Source organism: Pseudochaenichthys georgianus, chromosome 16 (genome assembly GCF_902827115.2).
Source record: "Pseudochaenichthys georgianus chromosome 16, fPseGeo1.2, whole genome shotgun sequence".
Taxonomy (NCBI): Eukaryota; Metazoa; Chordata; class Actinopteri; order Perciformes; family Channichthyidae; genus Pseudochaenichthys; species Pseudochaenichthys georgianus.
In genome coordinates this window covers 12,186,859-12,210,256 of record NC_047518.2, presented here as the reverse complement: position 1 = coordinate 12,210,256, position 23,398 = coordinate 12,186,859, and the positions used below count along the sequence as shown (strand labels likewise).

Sequence of the window (23,398 nt, the reverse complement as noted above, 5' to 3'; positions counted from 1 at the left end):
AGACTTTGGGATCTTAGCCTTTGCAGACCATTTACATGCACAAAAACCAAATAACACACGACAGAAAAAGGGAAACCCCAAAAAGCATACTAGGGCATCTTTTAAGATAAAAGCTTGGCAACTTGTCAGAAGCTGATGTGTTAAATTGGAGACAAAAATTACTTCCTATACCTTTTTAGTAGATTGAATAAAACAGTATAGAGAAGAAAGTGCTGATCCAAAAAAATTGTAATTTGCACAATGCACAATTTTAAAGGAATATTTGGTGATGTGACTAAACGCTGTTTTTATCTAAAGAGCGATCCTGCTTTGTCACTCTGATACCAGCATCATATCAAATGAAGTTTCCGTACAAACAAAAGTATTGAATCATTTTTAGGGAAATGGTTGAGTGGCTTTTATGTGAAGGAAAAAGAAAGATGTCTTAAACTCTTACATATACTGAACCTATTTTTTATTGTTTTACTTTATCAGCATCTGCCTCCGAAATCCAAAATGGGTTGGACCCGAGTGAAAAAGCAACCCTTTCTATCATTTATCCTCGTGAAGTCTTTATCCCAGCCCAGCTAAAGTAGTGCTGCTCTGTTGCTATGCAGAACAATCCAAGCACATCAGCACAGTGCAGCAGCGCTCTGCTCTAGAGGAGCCGCGTGATGAGATTTAAATCAATTCTGCGACGGTCCGAAATTCTGCCTCCTCCACCCCTGCTGCCTGGGACATGTTTGGCTGTGGTGCTTCTCCTTACCCACAACATGCAGACACACACCACACAAACACACACACACACACACACACACACACACACACACACACACACACACACACACACACACACACACACACACACACACACACACACACACACACACACACACACACACACACACACACACACACACACACACACACACACACACACACACATCCTCTTCACTGCAGTGGCTGACTGGTGGACCAAGCAGTCAGGAGGGAGAACACACCCCATACAGCACTGCCAACAGAAAGCAGTGTGTGTGTACTCTCTTTGTGCAATATGTTTTTGTTACTTACTTTGGATATAAAGTGTGTGATGGAGCCTCAACGACTTTGTTTATCTAAAAGTGACAGTTGCAGTCAGTATTTCTACAGCTTGTGGTTTTTGCGCGGCTTTCATGCTTTGGGCTCGTTATTTAAAGTGTTCCTGGCTGGTGTGTACTTCATGCATGGCTTCAAGTGCGAGACAGTTTGCCATCCTTATACCTTTTTGTGTTTGTTATTACAGCCTGCCTGAAAACTCAGTTAACTGTCTCCACATTTCAGGGAGTGCATGCAAGGCCTTCAGTCTGGCTGCGTTATATAATTTCCTGTGTACTATATATCATATCCGCCATGTGTTCTCTGCCTTATTTTTCTGTATAAAGCATGAATGCCTTTTAATCTCTTGCTTTCCTTTCTTAACGTGCCACTGAAAATGGAGCTGCAACCTTTTTAAGGGATACTTAGGATGTTTTGAGGTGAGGTAGTTTGACATACTTAGTCATTGTATTGCTAACACTAGATGGTGGTTGGCATGTTACTACTACTACTAATGAAAAGACAGGAGTACAAGCTTAACAGTTATACAATAAATAATAATGGTAAAGGGGAATGGCTAAATACGTATTTGTACTTATTTTAGCAACTTAAAAGAAATGTTGGTCAGCATGTTTGTTTCATTGTTTGACTTGGGTGTTTTTAAATGGCTGATTCAGAATCCCACAATAACACCAACACACTGACGGATCAGAGCGGTTGTCTATATACTCTGGTGTTGTGTGAGGTAAAATTACTGTTTTTGTCAAAGGCGTCTGGTGGCTTTCACAAGATCACAGATAACTGCTTCAGTTCTTGTCAGAAAAGGCTGTCTGGCAGGGTAAACTGATATTTATTTTTAAGTGGTAATTTCTTTAGTAGTCAAGCTGCACAACTGCTTATACTCCAAACTGGGGGCGTGTCGACTCGACCGCCTTCTACTGTAGAGAATAGGGCTGTGCGATTATGGCAAAAATCATAATCACGATTATTTGGGTCAATAATTGATATCACGATTATTTTGACGATTATTCATTGACCATTTATTGAACTTTAAAACAAATAATATTTTACCAATAAACAAGATCAACAAATATGTTGGAGCGCACTTCCAAAACCATACTAAACATATATTATTTAATATGATAAATACAAATAAATTAGACTAAATTAAATCAAATATGTTGCAGTGCACTGTCACAACCTACTGAAAACTCCTTAACATATAGCCAACATTTTGGTAAAACATATTCAACATATTCCACTCAGTTAAACGTTGAAGGCTGGCCAACCGTCATGGTCCAGAAGTAACAGGAAATAAATGTTGAACTACAATTTAAGACCAAATAAAAATGTTTAGGCCACCATGGCAAATGCTGGTAGGGCTGCTCATGTGATCTCTTAAAGATTTTTTGCAAGAAACACCAGCCTGTTGACATGGTCTGGTTTCAGAGATGAGTGCAGGCAGGTGACAAGCCACCTGTACTGAAGACCCTCAGCCACGCCCCGACACATGGGGTGACGCCGGCCAATCACAAAGCTTTGATGCGTTCAAGTGCATTATTCTGGCACAGGAAAATTATGTTACAGGACATTAACAATAAAACAAAATATCGTTGTTCTATTTTTAGACACATCTCGCGATCGACTGGTTGAGCACCCCTCGGCTAGACCATAGGTCTGTTGTGGTAGAAAAGTAGTCAGCTGAAGCCACATCTCTCTCAACTTCCCCACGGCATTTGTCATATAGTGCAGGCAGCGCAGACCTGCTGAAATAATACCGAGACGGCATCGCGTAACGCTTGTCCAACGTGTTGACAAGTTGCTTAAAGCCCTGGTTGCTAACAGTGCTAACTGGGCACATATCTTTAGCGATGTGAAATGTAATGGCAAAGTACTTGCAAATAGTGGAAATAGTTTTACCCTTCTTTTTAACGAGTTGCTGCTCTTGTTCTGACATCTTCGCTCGCGCTGAACACTCACAACACATGTCACTCCCACGTGGCTGAGTGGGCTTTTAGGGAGGGGCGAAAGCGCACCCAGCAAAATCGTATTGAGTCGTATTTTGTCAATTATGCTGTTTTCATAATCGTCGCAAGCCATAATCGTAATCGCGATTAAAATACGATTAATTGCACAGCCCTAACTGCTTATACTCCAAACTGGGGGCGTGTCGACTCGACCGCCTTCTACTGTAGAGAATACTCTGAATAAGTGCATCATACAACTCCACTCCAAACATCGGAAGTATCTGTTTAATGTCTCAGCCACAAGAACCACAGTTGCGGTGATCCATAGAAAAAAGAAGTTCCCCTATAACACCATCACTCTAACCACCAATCAGAATAAGTAATCCATCAATCATCCCACTGCTGGGAAATGTACAATCATGACACATTGAGCCAGGGACAGGTGGCACAGGGGGGGTTATTCGGTTCTGACATGTTTTTAAGAGAGGATATATGCATCAGAGACCTCATTGCCTTTCCAAAAATTCCAGTTTCTGAGAGTACAGTCGGAGTCATATTTTCCCCCTACTACACTTTGAGATTACATCAATGATGCACAGAAATAGGAGCTGAGTGCAGAGTGCTGCTGTGACTCATTTGTTCAGTGTCACTCTGTTCTCACTGCTGTTTGGATAGAGCTCCTTCCTATAGCACCAACACCATTTCTCTGTTTTAGATCCCATGTCAGTCTTCATGCATTAGACACACATTCTCCATATTATAAACGCGTATTCTCTCCAGTATGGATGTCCGCGTGTAGCCAAAACTGAATCCTGCCAGGGAATGATAAGTGTGTGTTCTACCTGGCAGCATTAAAGGTATCCCCTTCAGAAACACTCCACTAGTATAATGCACCAATCAGACAGACAGACAGACGGGAAGGCAAAGGGGCTCCCAGGCAGGGTATTCATACAAGTTTAATGAGCATCCAGACAGTATGGAGTGTGGCTCACAGCTCACTCTGCACGCAGATGCTAACTGGCTGACTAGGTTAGACACACTACAAAAAAGGCGCCAGGCTGACTGTTTGACCCGGGTTATGAAAGCAGCCGAGTTTCAGCGCAATTCTTTTTTGGTGGGAAATAATTATCTGAATAGCTCTGAAACATTACCTCAAGCACTTTTCTATGAGTTCCTCCGCAGAGATGTTTACAGCCAAACAAACAAAAAGCCCACAGAAGAAAATTCATCCGTCAGGGACACCAAATGATAAAGTTTGTGCGACTGGTTAATACAGTTGTACACTGCCATGGTTTATAATCACATCCTCTGCCAATTATCTTTTCCATGATTGCAAAGGGGCGGAACATTTCCAGTAAATGTCCATTTTATTGGAAACTTTCCATGGGAACTAACTGGGAATTGAGGGTAATGTAATCAAATTGTATCATTTTATTTTGAAATGAGCCATTGCGACTTCCGACTGATTTCGATAGAGCGGGTAACATATGAGCACAGCCCTCTGTGGATGTCAGCATGAGCAAGAGAAAGGTATCTGAGGAAAATTGTGTTTTCCAAGAAAAGTGGGAGAAAGAATATCTTTTCACTGAATTCAGGGGTAAACCACAATGTTTAGTATGTTTGCAGACCGTTGCTGTAATGAAAGTAAGTAACTTGAGCCGCCCCTACTACTAATTTGTGTGTATGTTCCAAGTGAATCTACGGCCCCCTGGTGGCCAGTACATAAATGATGTGGCCCCCAACACCATCCAAGTTGCCCATCCCTGCTGTAGGGGGTGTGGTCTCAATAGCCATGTAGTAAGCAGTGTGCTGTGTGCATGTGATTGAGGAATGGCATGGATATTCAAGTGTACTTGAATGGCATCGGTTTGTTTTAGTCAAGATTATGCTAAAATATGCTTTCCCCAACTATATCTAAGTTCCCTATGAAGAGCCAACCTTCAATTTAGAAAATTCCCAGTTTATTCCCGTGGAAAGTTTCCAACTTTGAAAATTCCCGGAATTGTGCAACCCTACTCCCAAGTATCCAGTGACGGCAGCAGGAGACTCCTGCTGAGTAAAGAGAGGAAGAGGATTTCACTGCCAGTGTATCCTCAGTGTTCAGCACTCTTTGCATAGGCTTTAATCTTTGTTTGAGACAGTCAGATAACACGAGTTAAATTATACTGCAAAATCTCCAACTGCTGAGTTGTTTGTGTTTAAATGTTGTTCTATAATGTTCCTCTTTCTGAGCCGGCCTCTGTTCAAAATCTGTCGTGTTGCGAACACTTTTTCTATAAAATGACTCTATAGGCACTTTTTGAAGAGCAACTAGCAGCTTTTATGAGTTAAACACAGTGATATTGTTTAGTTATTATGCAGTTGTGTTTTCTGGGATACTTCTTTGATGCAAAAATCGATCTGCTCATCCTTTCTCCCTCTGACTGTGAGGTAAAACAGTCCAGCTACGGAGTTCTGCTCACAGTCAGATCCTCATGCAGCCCATCAGCTCACAGAAAGTGTGCGGGCTGTTTCAGCAAAAGTTCAGCAGGTCTTTTAAAGGTCCCATGTCATGGCCATTTTCACTGATTCCATTGTTGAGGTCTACTAGAATAGATTTATACTGTGGATTTTTCCAAACTCACATTGGTTTCGCATACAGCATCTCTGTAAAGTATGTGTATTCACTCTCTCCACTAAACGGCTCGTTGCAGCTCTTGCCCCCCCCCCCCTCCCTGTGAGCCCAGTGTGCTCTGATTGGTCGGGACGTTGTGAATCGCGCTGAGCTCCGTGGAGGTGTGGTTTCCTTGTTTAGCGATACACAGCCAAACTCACCCTGAGCACACACAAAGTCACAGCCGAAGTAAAAACAATAAGTGTGGCTTGATATTGAGTAAGAAAAAGGTTGATAAACGCTGTGAGAATGGGTCTGCAGAGAGCATTTCGCCGCGATCCCAACTGTCTGTTATCAGCCTGCAGCCAGGGAGGAGAGATCAGCAGAGCTGCCTGCACTGAGTGTGTGAGGAAGTCCGTGGATTGGTCAATTTGGACCAATCAGCGGGGGCTTAACGTAACGGCTCCGCGAACGTAACGGCTCCACGGATTGGTCCATTTCGTTCCGGGGACGACATGACATCATGATGTACCCGGAAGAATCAAATGGACAGTGACGTATCTCCAATGAGGCGTTTTGGGGAGGTATTTTCTGTGTTAGAGTTTTACTCCCTACATGGTGTACTTTGAGGGGTTTGACTCTGCACACCGTTTACATGCATAAAAACCTTCATAACACACAAGGGGACGGGTAATAACCGGAAAAGCATGACATGTCACCTTTAAACTTCAAATGCAGCTGACCGATGCTCTCTCTCACCAGTTGTTGGCTTCATTGCTAGATTTTGGCAGACTTTCACAGTGAGTGGGTTATTAGGTAAATGCACTGTGGTGTGTATCATTTTTCTCTTACCCTGTTTATCTGTGCAGTTGCACATATTAGACTCCACTAATATTAATAATATACTTTTTGTAGAATTGTCTGCAGTGGTGGCTGCATAGGATTGTCTCTGACTCTTGTGATTCATCCATTTCAAATAACTCAAGAGCATAAACTCCAAAACCACTAAGTTATATTCATAAAATAAAGTTGAATTAATAAAACAAGAACTACTGATTCAATCAGATGAATCTCTTGATTCAAAGTGAGGTTTCTTATTGAGGATTCCCTTTTTTCTTTGAGCCATTTTTTTGTTGTATTTCATTTTCAGCTTGGAGCACTGTTTGACATTCAGTGTACCTGAGGGGGCAAGGAACAATCAACTGCTCTTGATTGATCAGATGGATTTCTAACATGTTAGAAATCAGGATCTCACACTGCAGAGCCACACAAGAATGTCCCACTATTCCCCCGTATAACAATGTACTGTCTGTACAGTATAACTTAGTAAGCTAACTTCTCATTCTCTCAGCAGGCCCTACTGTACATGTCTTCCTTACCACCTAGCTGTCAATATAGGCTAGCTTTAAAAACATTGTTTTTAAGTTTCGCATACAGATGATCAGGGTACATGATGGCACGATTGGGAACGTGCTGTTATGTTACAGACCTCCGCTTTCAAAAAAACGTCCTTGAAGCATATTCGCAGACAATCTTCAATAGCCAGAACAATCAATTGGGGCAGATCTTCGGTTCTATTTTGAACTCGCACACTGGAACACTTGATGATTGGACCATCACCAGTGTGAAACATAAATCATGAGCTGTGACTTAACATGGTTGACCATTTACTTGTACAGTACGAGTTTGAACTCAAACAACAATTCTAAAATGGTATGGTGTATCCCCATCTTAAAACAGTCTTAATCTTTTATATCACCAAAAACGTGGGGTAATCGGAAAGCCTGTAACATTCCTGCTACCTGAGAAATACTTTCTATGTTCTGTTCACAACTTGCTCTGATTATTCCAGAAAAATACGTTTGACTTCTTCTTGTGACTTTGCCTTGACCTTCCCTATCGACTTTCTGTGAGTGAAGCTGAGAAAACCTCCCGAACGCAGCGCCCCACTCTGAAATTCTGCAGGAATCGGATAGTCCTGACTTTTAAGTCACGAGGCCTGTCGGCTATTTCTGTCTTTCTGAGCTTTTTCAGTCGTTTCTAAAAACACCAAACCCAGGTGTTGTGGTCACCCCTATACACACACTGTCAGTGACACGGATGTAGGAGCTACTTCACTACAGCTCTACGTCCGTGGTTGCCATAGAGACACCATGGCAATGAGTCTGCATTCGAATGATGCCTCAGTGGGTTGTATGAGGAGTCGTGATATCTCGGGACAATGACTGGCAAACGAGTAGCTTTGAAGGATAAAGTGCCATGTGATTAACGACACTTTGGCATGACAACAAAGTATCATTCTGACTTGCTGATGTCATAAAACACTTTCTGCAAGTTGCACCGCCATATCGCGCTGTGACTGCAGGCTTATCTTTAATGATCAATTGTTTGTTGGTTTTGTGTAACATATTTTCTCAGAATCACATATTTAACTAGCCTTACAGGATATTTGTAATTAGTTACAGAACATTCCCTCACCAGTGCCAACTTGTTTTTTTTTGGAACCTCATTACATCTTGATATAAGAGCGCTGATGCTACTCCGATTCATTTGATTCTCACTCATGTGAATATAAAGCTTCTGCATGAGGGCACTAGAATATCAATAGACTTTTTTTCAGCCAGATAAGCTCCTCTCTCGCTACTCTTATTATAATATTGCCTTAGGAAAGTTTCATATTCTCACTCTACGTCAGCTTTTCTGAACTGCTTAATCTTCACGGAGGTGTCATTTCAACCGAAGCTAAATAAAATCAGCTCTGTTTTTTTTTGTTGAGAGATCTCTCTGAAGCCGCTTTGTCTCTGATTTCTCACTTTGTTCACACTGCAGCACAATCAGATTTATGATAAGTCAATATTTCTCGGGACAACTTGTCCCACCGACAGCTGCACACATTTGCATACCGTATAAAACCACTGATATTAAAGTGTGATGATAAATGATTTTACGCTACATACATAGACACTATAAAATCCTTCTGTAAAACTTGTCAAACCCTGTCCATAAAGCGAGGTTGTTTTTATTTCCTGTCCCGGTGAAATGACTGCCGTCACTTGAACTCTTCTGGTCTCAGCCAGTTTCACTAATAAGCTGTTATTATAGCAGGTTGTAAGTAGGGATGCACGATATTGGTTTTTTGAAACCGATACCGATAAATTCCTGCTTCTCAAGACCGATACTAAAAAAAAAAATTACGCCACTAATTATTTTAACGCATGTGTATTTGTTTACCTTGGTTTACCGCCCCTTAGTTTCAGAGCGCATCGAGTTTAAAATACCATCTACAAGCTGATGCTGACAGCCCCGCTCCTGCCGCCCGCTTGTGGCAGACCACACTTCCACGCTCACCGGCAGGCACCGACTGGCCATCGGGAGGACCGGGAGGGTGTGTGTATGTGTGGTCCGAGCGAGCGAGAGAGAGACCTTACGTGCATTGTTGTTGTTAGCATCTGGTGCTAGCTAGCTGCGCTAACGGATATAAGGAGCTGTTTAAATGAAAACAGAGGAGCGACATTTCGCCACAACTGCGCCGAGCACTTGACTTAATGCAGGAAGCCAGACAGCGGGACATTGTACGAAAAGTCAGCACACTCAGCAACATGATTGCAGCGTACAGGCAGCTCCGGTTCGAGCATATGCCTTGAGTTGCACATAGCTCCGACGCACGTGCGCAGACACACACACACACACACTTTGTATTGTATTGTTGTCTTCGTACGCTTTTAACACACCATCGTAGCGATGGCGATGTTTCAGGTGACTGATCAGGTTCGAAGTATTAGGGAGTGCTGGATTTGTGAAGAACTCCCCTCTTCCTAAACCACTAATACCACAGTACTGGCAAAACGGGAGGAGCCGAGTGAAAACAAGCGCCCCTCATCCCAATCCACCCACACCGCAGTATTTTTTTTTTTTACCCAAAAAATATATTGTATATTATCGGGGCTATTAATACTGTTATCGGGTTTATCGGGATGACGTCATAATTCCTAATATCGGGCCGATAATTATCGTGCATCCCTAGTTGTAAGTATAAGTGGCCAAAGTTCATATTATAGTGTAAATGCGTGTTGCTCATGGTGTTGACCTGACAGTTCTTCTACCGCTTTGAATGTATTGGCAACAAAAAATGTGCCAACAGTGCATGACATTAAGGATGTTGGGAGATGGCCCTGTGGGCCATCTAAGCTAATTTACAGATGGCCCTGAGCCCAATAGAGATTTCCCTTAAAAATGCGCTACGAAATGACGCACGAAGGGTTTGGGGGGGCCTCCCCCTAGAAAATTTAGATTTGTGCAGGTCTTGGATGCTGTCTGGTGCATTCTCTACCACCCTGAAATAACTCCTTTTATTTTGTTTGACTACAATTTAATTTGTGGTTTTGCATGCATTCCGGTTTTGTATTTGATTGTTTTGCACAATATAAAAACACACAAATAACAGCTAAGAAATCAGAAACAGTGCAGGAAGAGGCAAAGAACCCAGTGGGCTTTGTTCGGCACCTCCACCTCAAGAGTGTTAAAAAAACAAAAGATCAATATATGATCAATAGCTTGAATTCAATAATGATGGCAACCTTTTTTTAAATCGCACATAAAACAGTGGTTGAATAGTTTTTCAGGCATTTATCTAGGCTAAACCGAGTTCCAGTATTTTGTAAGGAATGAAAATCTATTCCAGATTTGTGTTCCCCTAAACCTAAAGCAGATGGAAAATGAATTTGAGTTCGACACTTCACACCCTGCTCCTCTCCATCAGCCTGAACAAACAAACGCTCATTAAGCATGGCAGGGTTTCTTGTGCCTGGTGTAGGATTTCGTTTTATTTTCAGTGCCAGTGTTATTGTGCTGTATGTCAGTCGACCACCTGTAGACCATCTGCTCTGCAATGTTTGTTTGTTTGCTTCCTCTGACCTTCCTCATTTTTGGCCTTGGCAAAGTGTTTACTCTACCACCTCCTTTTGGATGGTGGCACGCTGCAGACCCACATGGGACCCCGCTGAGCTATAAACCAGCCCGTTGTCTTTTCTTGACACGCTCAAATCAGCTTGTTTGGTTCCTGCTGCAATACTTACCAAAGGCACACAAAAAGGGTATCTAAGGTCGCGTTCACACCAGGCTTGTTTGGTACGGTTGAATGGAATCCTGGAGCGTTTAACTGCTTGATGCGGTTTTTTGGGGTTGGTGTGAAGGTAAAATAAGAGGATACAAAAAAAAAATGTATTGACCTAAGCTTTAAGTTGCTGGAAAAGTTTGAAAGCTGAATTGTTTTGATTTGCACCGTATTTTCTTAATGCTACATTTAGTTGAAAAAGCTTAAATGAGGTTAATCACTGCCAGTCTAAAAGGTCCAATGTTCACTTATTTTTCACATTTTCAGTTAAGACTTTATTCAAATGTTATTTGTTTACTGATTATTGTTTAATATTGGCTCAGCAAGGGTGAATGGAATGCTAGATCTACCTCTACGACAAAGGAAAATATAACAAAGCTAAATGTTTTGTACCTATTTCATCGACCTTCTGCAGAGTGCTGGCCAGAAACACACATTTTAGTTGTTTAAAGCACACTTGCATCATATTAATAAGGGATTGGAGCATCTGGTAAACCATTGTAACAGTATGTGCTTTGTAATTTACCTCAGCTTCAAGGTTCGGAAAAAGCTTGAAAAGTGCTTGAATTTCGGTTTTGAAAAGGTGTTTGATAATCAGTTTTCCCCTGCTTCTTCCCTTCTTTCTTCCACCCAGGTAGCATCCTGTCATGAAGTTCCTGGAGGTGGTCCAGCACTGGAGCTGACACTGTCAGTGAGCCCGACACGACACCAGGACCATCCGTACCAGACCCCCACCTTCCACTGCCCCCCTCTCGCTCCAGCCACTAAGACTGGCTGCTCCCCCCGTCCCAGACACTGTCTTGTTTTCACTTCCTCTCTGAATATCAAGGAGAGCCCTCGCCTGTCTCTGGGTCCCAGTACAGGTCAGGCCTCCTGGCTGGTCTGCAGACCTTTTCCCACCCTCCTGTGATAGCATTCCCCTCACTGGCAGCGGTCCACCCAGACCAACCCAGGATCCATCATCATGTCCAGCCGACGGAAGGCCTCCACCCCCCTGATGATCCGCCCAGAGCAGACCATGGTGGAGCTGGATGACGACACAGACGATGACATGGAGGTATACTTTAACTTTGCTTATAGGAGCAACTAAATAAATTAAATTAATGTGTAATATTTTTGAATATTTGATTCAGAGCTTGTTTTTATAAGCTTGATATATTACTAATACAAAGTTTATATGCTATGTAGATAACACACATATATGGATAACCTTTCATTTCTAGTAGTAATTGTATTATAACATTATGAGAAATGAATGATAAAATAATATAACAAATGTAAAAAAAAAAAAAAGCTATGCGAACCTGGGGGGACAGAGCCTTCTCCGTCGCTGCCCCCTCCCTCTGGAACTCACTCCCACAACCCATCAGAGACTGCACTGACCTCACCACCTTCAAAAAAACTTACAAAAACTTACCTCTTCAATCTGGCTTTTAATGTGTAATTGTTGTTGTATTGCTTGATTTTAATGTGACTTTAACTATATTTATTTGTTCTTTTATTTTATTTTAAATGTTTCACTATCTCTGTAAAGCGACTTTGAGCACCTGTAAAAGCGCTTACAAAATAAATCTATTATTATTACTAAAACAAATATTTAATTAGGTATGGTTTTCAACTCAAAAGCTTACTTGAGGAAGAATAGTGGCTCTTAATTTTCAATGCAACTTAATGTGATGAAACTATATTAAATATACACCGAATAAAATTGTGGTTGCTGGGAAAGAAAACTGTTGAAAATATCAATAAAACAAATACTCTTAATTAGATTTCTCCACAAAATGTATCAACTCTCTTCATGAATGCATATTGGAAAGGGTTTTTGAGATGTTCATTACGAAAGAATCCATGAATTATATAAATACTTTTTCAAGAAAATCCATGACATGAATTGGGAAGTCTTTTTTTGTATATATCCATTACATCTGTAAACTGCCTTCTTTCCAGACAACAACGGAGAACCATTCTGAGGAGAGGCCTATGGAGACAGATCTCTCAGCAGAGACGGAGCCCTCTGTGGAATTAGACCTGACGGGCTCGGCCCCCGACCCTCCCCTGCCTCCAGACAAACCCCAAGCTGAGCCCCCCGACCTTTCCAAGCCTCAGCGCAGACAGCAGGGGGGCTACGAGTGTAAATACTGCCCCTTCTCCACACAGAACCTGAACACTTTCAAAGAACACGTGGACGCCAACCACCCAAACGTCATCCTCAACCCCCTGTACCTGTGCGCTGTTTGTAACTTTAACACAAAGAAGTTTGACACCCTGACGGAACACAACGAGAGGTGTCACCCGGGGGAGAGCAAATTTAAATTCAAACGCATCAAAATGAACAATCAGACAATCCTTGAACAGACAATAGAAGGTTTCAGCAACAGTGCGGTCATCTACAACACATTTTCTGGCAAAGGGGACGACCTCAGCGCTCTGCCGCTTGGCAAGCCCACCTCAGTGAAGATCGGTAAACCAAAAATGTCGTCGGATAATAAACGAACAGATCTGGCGAAGAAACCGATCACAGCGTTCGCCGTGAACGTGCCGCTCATCATCCCAGAGTCGACTCTGCTCAAAGCAGAAGGCCTTTCACACATCATGCCTTCCCTACAGCGGCCTCTCAGCTACTCTCAGGTAGGACAGGAAGCATCATTTCCTCTGACTTACCATCCCTTTATATTCTGAGGCAGCTTTTAATAGTAGAATGGTTTTTCGTCAAATCCACCTTTTTATTGTTTCGCTGGTAATGCTTTATTTTATGGGTCTCTTATTTCCTAATTATTTTAAGGAATTTTCCTGACTACAATAAAGTAATTTAGTGCTAATTATAAAGAGAAATAAAACGGTGTTCAGTTTGTGCACCTCAATTTATTAATTCCAAATTCTTTTATTCAGAACAAAGCAGGTCAGCCGAAAAATGTCACAAGAGAAGCATAAAATCTAACAATTATAGAGAATAAATTAACCAAATTATTCGTTTTAAGAGGACATTTTAATTTGGTATGAAAACATTATTAGGAGATTACATTAGAGACTCCTCAAATAAAAATGTTAGCATTGTTTTCTTTCTTTTTTATATGCACAATGCTACATTCTTTCATTCTTTGTGACCACAGTTCTTCTTTATTATTGTTTTTAATGTGGAAAAGCCATTTAGTCACCATTGACCTTGTATTCTTTCAGGTTCCGAAGATCGCAGTGCCCCTCAACACAACCAAATACAACCCTTCGCTGGACGACAACCTGACGCTCATCTCTTCCTTCAACAAGTTCCCCTACCCCACGCAGGCGGAGCTCTCCTGGCTCACCGCCGCCTCCAAACATCCAGAGGAGCAAATCAAAGTCTGGTTCACCACACAGAGGCTCAAGCAGGGCATTAGCTGGTCTCCTGAGGAGGTAGGAATTAGAGAAAGGATGAACATTAGAGGCAATTTAATTGTTAAGCCTCAAGTGAGGTTTATTGTATTTTACCAGTTCTAGGTATCATCTGGTCTACCAAATACTAACATTTTCTAAAGCATTACAAACTGCTTGATTTAGGATAAGTTGAAGAGAATACAGGTTACTGCAGATAATGACTAGCAGCCATAAATATGGATAAGATTATTAAATACAATTTATAACAAGTGCTTTCTCTTTATCTCAGGTGGAAGAATCCAGGAAGAAGATGTTCAACGGTACCATCTCCTCTCTGCCTCAGACCTTTACCGTGGTAGCTCCTCAGTTCAGCTCTAACATGTCTGCAGCCTCTAAAGCCATGCAGGCGGCAGCCTCCGTCCTGCAGTCTCTGCCCTGCCAGCTGCTGGGACAGACCAGCCTGGTGCTGACCCCTGTGGCCAACGGCTCCACGGTCACCTGCGCTCCGCTGGCCCTCACCGTGGCTAACCAGGTACAAAACCCAGAAATGTTAATGTTTTGGAATAGTCAGAAGTTTCTGCTCAGAAGTTTCCTCAACATTAACGCTAGCTAAATGTATGTCTCGTGTTGATCCAAACTTTTTTTTGCAGTCATTCTATCATCTTATTAGATATGTTTGCACTATGCATAAAACCATTTGCTACCTCTGCATTCGTTGGTCGTGTATTTTTAATTTAATTTAATTATAATCAAGCAGTATAAACACTACTTAAATTGAAGGAAAATATCCATCAACCCTTAATCTGTGCAGTAAAGACCCTAAACATTAGTTGGCAAAAAATGGACGCCCCATATTTATATATATTTTTCTTTAATAATGTATATTTGACCTATTGTAGCTTTTAAAACCGAAAAAATATATATTATTTGGTTATTTTAATCTTTTTTTCCTTTTCATTAATTGTATTTTTTTGTTATCTTTTTTGTTAGATTGAATTTATCTATATGTACATGTAAGCGTTGATAGAATTGCTTTTATTTGATTATTAAAACTATACAAGGGACAGGGCTGTGTAAGAGTAGAAACATGGGTGTTGTATCGCATCTATCCGACTGTCTGTATTTTATTGCATTGACTTGAACACCTTCCTTTATAATTACCGCAGGTGGCACAGTCGCTCAAAAGACCCCTTTCCTCCCCTGGGATCACCATGGACAGTAAACGACCCTCCATCATTCAGACCATCTCCGTGCCCATGGCAACATCCAAGCTGGCGTCGCCCAAAGTGCTGAGCTTCACCTTGGACCCCAACAAAACAGCTGAGCAGCTCTCAGTGCTAAGGGCCAGCTACACACAGTGTCCTTTCCCTGAGGAAGATGAGGTAAGAATAAGTGAGTGAAAGGACATTTCTTGCAATGCGTTAGAAGATAAAAATATATTTGAGTGATTTTTGGTACTCATATTTTTGTAGCTGCTTTTAATTCGAATGTAGTGCTTTTTCTTTTTCTAAAACACATCACTGTTAAACCCCCACACTTTATATTTCATTTTTGTTGCTCATGTTAAAGATCTACAGGCTGATAGAGACCACCGGGCTGTCCAGAGGAGAGATAAAGAAGTGGTTCAGTGAACAGAGGCTCCTTAATCTCAAAGGTATGTGATATCATCAGTGTCACCAATCTGAAATGATAAAATACCCTGCCTGTATAAAGAATCTGCCATCGTTCTTTTTGTCAGAAACAATCTTATTTTGGTTCTCAGAGGAAGGGTTGTATTGTTAGAAACAAATGTACAGGAAAGCAAAGTTTCCTAATCGTGGTCAGTAGTCTGTTGATAATGTATTTTTAAGTGCCGTTTCATTTAGCAAAATAAATGACCCGTTTTGGCCCTTCCATATTTTGGTTCTTCAGTCTCTCTCTCCATCTCTACAGGCGTTCCTCCCCCTCCGGTGCTGGTGAAAGCAGAGGTGACCCCAGCACCTAAAGACGGTGCTGTGAAGAAGGCGGTGCCCAGCCACTTCCCCCTGCTGGAGAGGGTGAAGGGGAAGTCTTCAGAACAGCTGAAGGCGCTGGAGGAGAGCTTTCAGAGAAGCAGCACGCCGACAGAGGCGGAGCTAGGTAAAGACTGAACACAAGGCAATGAGTGTAAATCATATAACAGTGTTGGGATGGAAAGAGTCAAGGAATTGGTGTAAGCTCATTCTTACTTTGGTTTGTAGGATATTTAGTTTAGTTTATTTATTTATCGTGTCGTCCCCATCGATGAACTGTCACAAAAACAGTAAATGGAGCAGCTTTAGCCGACATGGCTAATTTCCAGCTGTTGTCCCCGGCCAGATGGTAACAGACACCCTTCAAATCATAATATATCTACAGCATTAGTTGTAAAAATATAAAATAAAAAGGATGAAAGACAAGTAGATACAGGCGTAAGGATAAAAGAGAACAATAACCATCACACGTAACTACATACAGTATCTGTATCACATAGAGCACATCCATGATCACAACATGTAACACTCACGCCATACTCAACACAGACTAGTGTGTGCAGGTATAGTTCTCAGTGAACCATGTTCACCAGCCCGGCTCCAATATATCACAAGAGTGGCAAGAAAGAGAGAATAACATATTATATTATTACTTTGAATAGCATATGGATTGGTTTAGGTGAGTTGGGTTGTTTTCAACTGCAGTGATCAAAACATTTCCAATAACAGAGCGTGGTAAATCCAAAAGTCCAAATTACTGAGAAAATAAATGTCATCTTTTCAAAAATTCACAACCTGTATTTACGTAAAACAATATAATGCTACAGCCAATATTTTATTTATTTAAGCATTTCAAAAACTAAATGTTCATCAAAACTGTTGCTCGGCGAGTATTAAGGAGGTGCACACCTGTATTAACCTTGGGGTCTAGCAGCGCCGTTAATTGTAATTACGTAACTTATTATTTTCTTTATTTCCCGATTGTCCCGGCATTAGAATCAGACTTTGGGTTTGAGAAGATAGCCTTCCTGCAAGTTAGTAGCTAATGAAGCCAGATATGTTTTCAAAATCCATTTAGAATTTACATTTCCTGAGAATAAATATAACGGAAGATTTAAAGAAGCTACTAAAGACTTCCTGTCTGAATAAATTGGGTGGAAACCAGGTAGTTAGAAAAGCAGTGGGTTGTGTTCTTGTAAAGTGTTGGACCCTCACTTCATAACTTGGAATTGAAAATGCCAGTAGTGTTTCTTCTATTCATACAAGTTCACAGCATGTGACTTAATTTTCTTTCAGCTCAGAGGAGCTGCGGGGCTCTGGTGGGTTCCTGCAGACAGGAATAGCAGAAATGTTTTTAATGAGCCCATGTTTAAGTCTCCCTGAGAGAGAATGAATTCCCATTTTCTGAGGTAGCCTTCCACTCGGTGTGACATCTGATCCTCTGAACTCTGTGCTGTTGTAGCCCTGCTGGCCCAGGAGACCCGGCTGTCCCACACGGAGGTGGACTGCTGGTTCTCAGAGCGCCGGGCACTGAGGGACAACATGGAGAAGGCTCTGCTCTCCATGTCTGCCAAGAGCACGGAGGAGCGGCCGGCTGCGCTGCTGAACGGGGCGTCGCACGGCTGGAAGCCTCCTCGCTCCTCCCCCCATCCACCTGTCCTCTCCCCTTCCTCCTCCTCCTCCTCGTCGTTGTCCTCCTCCCCTCCTGTACTCACAGCCTCCTCCCCTCACCCACCCACCCTCTCCTCATCAGCATCCCCTCCCATCCTCACTTCATCTTCCTCCTCCTCTTCTCCCCATCCCCCAATCCTGTCTGCCTCCACCAGCCCGGCTCCAATAACCAGCTTCTCCCTCGGCCTATTAAGAGAGGTGAGAACAGCAGACGCAGACATGTCTACATCAGCACTTATTAGAAGAAAATGTATTAATATCTGACACAAATTAAAACTTTGAAAGGACCATGAAAAATCAAAAATACATATTTGTTCCTGTTTAGATGTATTGCAATGTATCAACAAAGTAGGAGCCCTTTACAATGGGTTCCTTCATGAAACTGCTCACAACAAGGTCTGCCGATTATCTTTAATACTCAGGTCATGATTTATGGAAAGAGATATTGTTGTTGAGTTTTTCAAATGTATTTCTTGGACGCCTTGACAACCACAAGCAGCTCCTTCTGGATCCATTATACTGAGAAAAGGCAGACATTGCTATGGCTGATTTCTCAAAAACTCTGCAATTCACCCAACAGCAATCTACATCTACAGAGGGCGCTTCAGGGAAAAGGGAAATGTGCCTTTTAGATCTTGGGATGAAGTGTGTTTTTATGAGCTTGAATCCTTTACGAGTGCAGATGGGCTGCCAATGGTATCGGTACATTAACGAGTTGTCACTTTTAAAGAGATAAATGAACAGGACATGGCACCTTTTGTGCGTGAGAAGATGTGTAAAAGTAATTAAACATGAGAACATATAGTGCTGGTGCCCGAGAACAATCTGTGTGATTGACAGTGTTATGACCTGGCTCAAAAGGCCACAACAAAGAGGGGACACACCGTATCCACGTTTAACAAAATATGTTTATTTAAGCAAAACATTCAAATCAACCAAATTTAATTAAGTGCAAAACAAGTCAAATATGAGGTGTGGATGTCAGTGGTATCAGTAGTGTAAATGCAGGGTGAGGATTGTATGGACATGTGTTGAAGTGCACAAAGTGAAGCAACTGAAGAAACTCATAGCATACTCAACAAAACCGGGGTGCCTGCAGGGAGAAGCCGAGGGAAGACAGAGGAGCAGAGGCTTTACATAACTCAGGGCCCCAGACCCAGGTGCCCTGAGGTACTGCATTCAAGGAGGCTGGATGCAGCACAGCCACACCCTCTCCAGATGAACCCACAGGGGCATCACAACAGTAAATGAGATGTGCTGGTACTTGGATGTGAGAAGTGAGATATCGCAGTAACGTGATGACAAGGTCATATTTGACAAACTCAGGAAAAATGTTGTGGTTTTAGAAGTGCAGTATCCCATAGGATTACAACACCTATACATGGAACGTATATCCATGAGAAGTCTCTTGAAGAAGCAGCACTTGTTTTATGCTCTGAAACACAGACTGCCTAGCTGCAATGTGTTAATACATGCATGCATTTCTACAACTGGTAGAATATGAAGTACTTTGTAATACATATTAATGCATTATTTCTCCTACCACCAGGTGATTTTAAATAAGATTCTAAAGAAATGCAATAAATCTTCTGATGATGCTGAATTTCTGTATTCTCGCTGTTCATCCAGCAGATATGGGGATATCTGTATTCCCAATAGCTTGTATTAACGCATTGACTTTGTTAAACAGTTAAAGGAATATATTCCATGACAAATTGAATAATATTCTGAATACAGTAATCAGAATCTCAGAATCTGCCAATATATATTAGGCTATGTATCTGCTGATTGCAGCTAAGTGAGGGTGGGGCAGATATTTTAATATATTTCTAATATCTCTCGAATACATTTCGCTTGTTATTTTTCAACGTTTAAAAAGCAGGTAACATTCAGGGGTCTCCCTGTGTCGTTAAAGGTGCTTTGCTTAAAGAGGCCCTATTACGCGTTTTAAGGTTTTCTCTTACCTGTAGTTTGTTATTTAGGTTTGAGTGCTGCAGCACAGGCAGAATGAGAAGCACACAATATGAACCTGAAAATGAGCATAACATTTCCTTTTTAAAAACAACTGATGAGATAATGTGTCTCCGCAGGTGTTCTGTCGGACCCAGTGGCCGTCTCCTGAGCAGTACAGCCAGCTGGAGGTCCAAATGAGCCTCGGACGCACCGACATCGTCCGCTGGTTCAAGGACCATCGATCTGCGTTGAAGAACGGTGAAACTCTGGAATGGATGGAAAGTTTCCAGAACCAAACGCTGGCAGAGACGCAGGAATCAGCCCAGGAACAAAACGGCCAGAGTTCTGAGAAGAGGGATTCCTTGGAAGTCAAGGCTGTGAAAGGTGAGTGTTTGGCTGGGGGTAGAATAATTATTTATTTTGCGTGCAGTGTTTTATACCCACGTTTCACTTTTGTGTTTTTCGGGTGTGCATATTTTCTCTTCTACAACAGTCGGTGCAGTGGAGGAGGCCTGTGAGAGCGCAGCAGCTGCACCGGAGCGCTCCAAGCTGTCCGACCAAGATAAAGTGCAGTGGTTGACAGACAGATTAGCCCACAGTGTGACGGACCAGAGCCGGACCAGACCGGACCAGACCAGCTCCAGCCCTGCTGACAATGGAAGGTGGGTAGAGAGAGAGAAAGCCATCGCTTACCCGACACTTCTTTTTCTAGTGTAATGTTATACAGACAAAAAATATCAGCTCACTGCCAATTTTAGATTTTTTCTTTTTTAAATGGATATCACAGGAGTTACTTTTTTTTTGTGTGAAAACAGTTTATCAAAAACAGTCTATCAATACAGCACCATATGGGTAAGTTATGGATACACTCTTGGCATGTGTTATTTGTTGAACTTAATATTTAAGTATGGTGTATACAGCCTTCACAGAAGCATTTAATGTGTTTATAAAAGTCTTTCTGGTTGTGTTTAAACTTTGCGTCTGTTCCCTTGTCAGGTGGGTAAAGGTGACCGTGGCAGTGGGGGAGGAGAGCGATGCAGCAGTGGAGAGACCGATGCTGGCAACAGACACTGAAGTCCTGAGCATGGAGCAGCCTGGGAGGGTCACTGGTTGAGAGTAGGTTGAAAAAAAGCGAATATTTGATTTGGTGAAACATTTCTAAAAGCACCAGGCGTTAATATTGCTTTGGATGGATTTTGCTTTTGTGTGTCTTGGCTTGAGAAAATTGAAAAATAAATGGTGAACTGTTCCTTTAAAATGCCACAGCTGCAGCCTCCAACTACCCAGGAAGTTATTGGGTGGTAATTACCTCCGATTGGCCCTTCAAAAAAGATGGCATGCTGGGATGGCAGGATGATATTTGGACCCACACCATCATTAGCATTAAACATTTAGACACACACACACACACACACACACACAGTGCCAAAACGAGTATTTCAAAATGCTAATTGGCTAATCTCATTTTTATTTCTACTCGAATAATGCATCCACATGGAAGACTTTTTTGAGGAATATGGTACAAAAACATTTCAAGTTTTCATTATGATTTTAAAAGCCCCTTCTGGTGATTTCATACAAAACCAATATTTAGCCATTTCGTTTTTTTTATGAATTTCACAGCGACCATCCCACACATTTGTTTAAATTTGTAACTAAACTGTATTTGATTTGATAATAGGTAGCAGTACAGTGATATTTATTCAGCCCATGTATTGATTCCAGTCTGGTTCTATTCCAGGTCCAGTCCAATCGAGTGTGGAAGGAACCAGTGATGTCTGCCTGTGATGTGATCACAAAGCGCCTGGGACTTTGTAGTTCCACTGTTAAAGCACTGACAGATGTGTGGGCAGATGCTGACATTAAGAGGAGTGCCAAAGCTGGACTTGATGCATTGTTCTTATGACTACACTTTTTCTTTTTTTTTTAAAGAAGGACCCTTGTAAATATTTTTCTGTATTACAAAAACAGTTTGTACAGTTTTACTGGGAGGGCAAGTTTTGTTAAATTTTTAAAAGAAAAATTCAAAGACTGGTTCCCCCAAACCTTTTTGTTGTTGTTTTAAGATCAAAGTGTATGATAGTGTGTTATTTGTTGAAAATCAGTCCTATTTTTTGAAAATCATGCACCTGCGGACTACTCACGGAGTAGTATTTGATAGCACTTGCATATATCCCTGTGTTAGTGATAGATATGTACATGCTATGCCTCTTCATCTCAAACTGTTGGGAGACATTTCCGCTTCTCCTGCAGCGTCACCCTGACTCGCTCATAGAATTACGCTGACGAGGTGAAACTCAGTCAGACGTGCTCGAGGGACGCTCGGAGTCCTCGAGTTTCGGGCAATCGTAACACAATACAGAAATGATAAATCACATTGAGTGTCTGTGTTATCGCACCATGCTGCCTTTTTCTGCTCTTATCTGACATTTGCTTTCTGCCTCAGAGAGAACTGGTGAAGATTATTTCAGCTTATCACTTCTTTTTTCTATAAAAACTTGAAATATTCTTGAATGAAAGTCTTAAGCGCATGATAAAGCAACTTAAGCTCCAGTGATCTGTGAACACCCCTTGGCTTTGGCTCTTGTTTTTATGGCTTTAGAACAGCCCTTGTGTTCAAATATGGATTGGGTTAAGTTGATTTCTGTACAGTCGCTTCAGAACACCTGACATGGTGGTTCATGAATCTCCACATTAACAAAGAGAAATGATCTGTGCTGTTCTCAAGAAAACATGCATTGGAATATCACAACTGTTATGAACTTCTTGCACGTGCTTCAATAATTTTCATTTTTAACAATTCATTTTCAGAAATGTAAAAGGGATATCTGTGATTATTGGGTCAAATTTCAAGCGCTTGCAATATGTGCAGCAAAAAAAGTTGAACTGTCATTTGAACCTGGTTTGAACAGCAGGTGTATGGCTGTGCTGGCTGAATGTCTGCTGCTGTTTCTGAGATACTGTACATCTTGTTGGCTAATGGGAACTGCTTGCATTTTTCATTTTCTACTTTAAGTCTGCTGTAACTCAATAAATACACAACCGACTGCAAAACCGCCTTTGTGTTCCGGCTTAAATTGATTGCATCAAAAACGTTGGATTTGAACAAGGTACAGGAAAACTGACCGAAATTATCTTTGTGCAATTAAAGTTATACAGAAACCCTGAGAAAGTATAGATTTGGCATCTTTTCAATAATGGCTTGTCACTGATATCTGGGTTTGTGCAAAGGTATTTTTGCATCTTCAAATCCTGATTTGTTTTAATCAAATGCAATTCATCCAACATAACACCCTTCTCTACCTAGGATTGTTGAGGCCTTTCCATGTATCTTCTGGGCATTATTCCATATATATTATATATGTGCACTTGGTTTGAATGCAAATCAACACATTCAACCAATGGAGCTAATTAGCATCACACATTAGCATAATGTCCAATAAAGCTATATTTAGTATTTCAAGCTGGAACTATTAGTCAATAGAGTATACAATGAGTTGATTAATCACCTAGTTTGATTATAGATTCAAGCAGTTTAAATGTGAGTTCCTTTTGTTTTCTGGTTGTTGAACTGCTTTTGGACAAAACGGTCTTTTAGGCCATTTATAGAACAATATTTGATAATGATTAATATATTGTACATGAAGGCAAAGTGATTTTCAACCAGCAGAACTGGCACATACCTGAAAATCCCAGTGTTGCATTC

The 23,398-nt window shown here is 41.5% G+C and overlaps 1 protein-coding gene across 2 annotated transcripts in view; it reads left to right on the top strand.

The window, feature by feature from the left end:
* The window catches only part of zhx2a (zinc fingers and homeoboxes 2a), a 32,017-nt gene extending 9,268 nt beyond the window's left edge, over positions 1 to 22,749 (top strand). Inside the window, exons 2-13 of one of the 2 annotated variants that reach the window (XM_034101638.2) lie at positions 11,365 to 11,783; positions 12,674 to 13,354; positions 13,904 to 14,116; positions 14,367 to 14,609; positions 15,244 to 15,459; positions 15,647 to 15,731; positions 16,010 to 16,195; positions 17,531 to 17,937; positions 19,830 to 20,076; positions 20,186 to 20,354; positions 20,689 to 20,808; positions 21,434 to 22,749. In XM_034101638.2, the coding sequence (XP_033957529.1) occupies positions 11,691 to 11,783; positions 12,674 to 13,354; positions 13,904 to 14,116; positions 14,367 to 14,609; positions 15,244 to 15,459; positions 15,647 to 15,731; positions 16,010 to 16,195; positions 17,531 to 17,937; positions 19,830 to 20,076; positions 20,186 to 20,354; positions 20,689 to 20,806 (2,658 nt within the window). In that variant the 5' untranslated portion in view covers positions 11,365 to 11,690 and the 3' untranslated portion in view covers positions 20,807 to 20,808; positions 21,434 to 22,749. Of the gene's footprint in view, positions 1 to 11,360; positions 11,784 to 12,673; positions 13,355 to 13,903; positions 14,117 to 14,366; positions 14,610 to 15,243; positions 15,460 to 15,646; positions 15,732 to 16,009; positions 16,196 to 17,530; positions 17,938 to 19,829; positions 20,077 to 20,185; positions 20,355 to 20,688; positions 20,809 to 21,433 lie in introns of both variants that reach the window. The other variant, XM_034101637.2, reaches the window with a different exon arrangement.
* Positions 22,750 to 23,398: the final 649 nt, after the last annotated feature.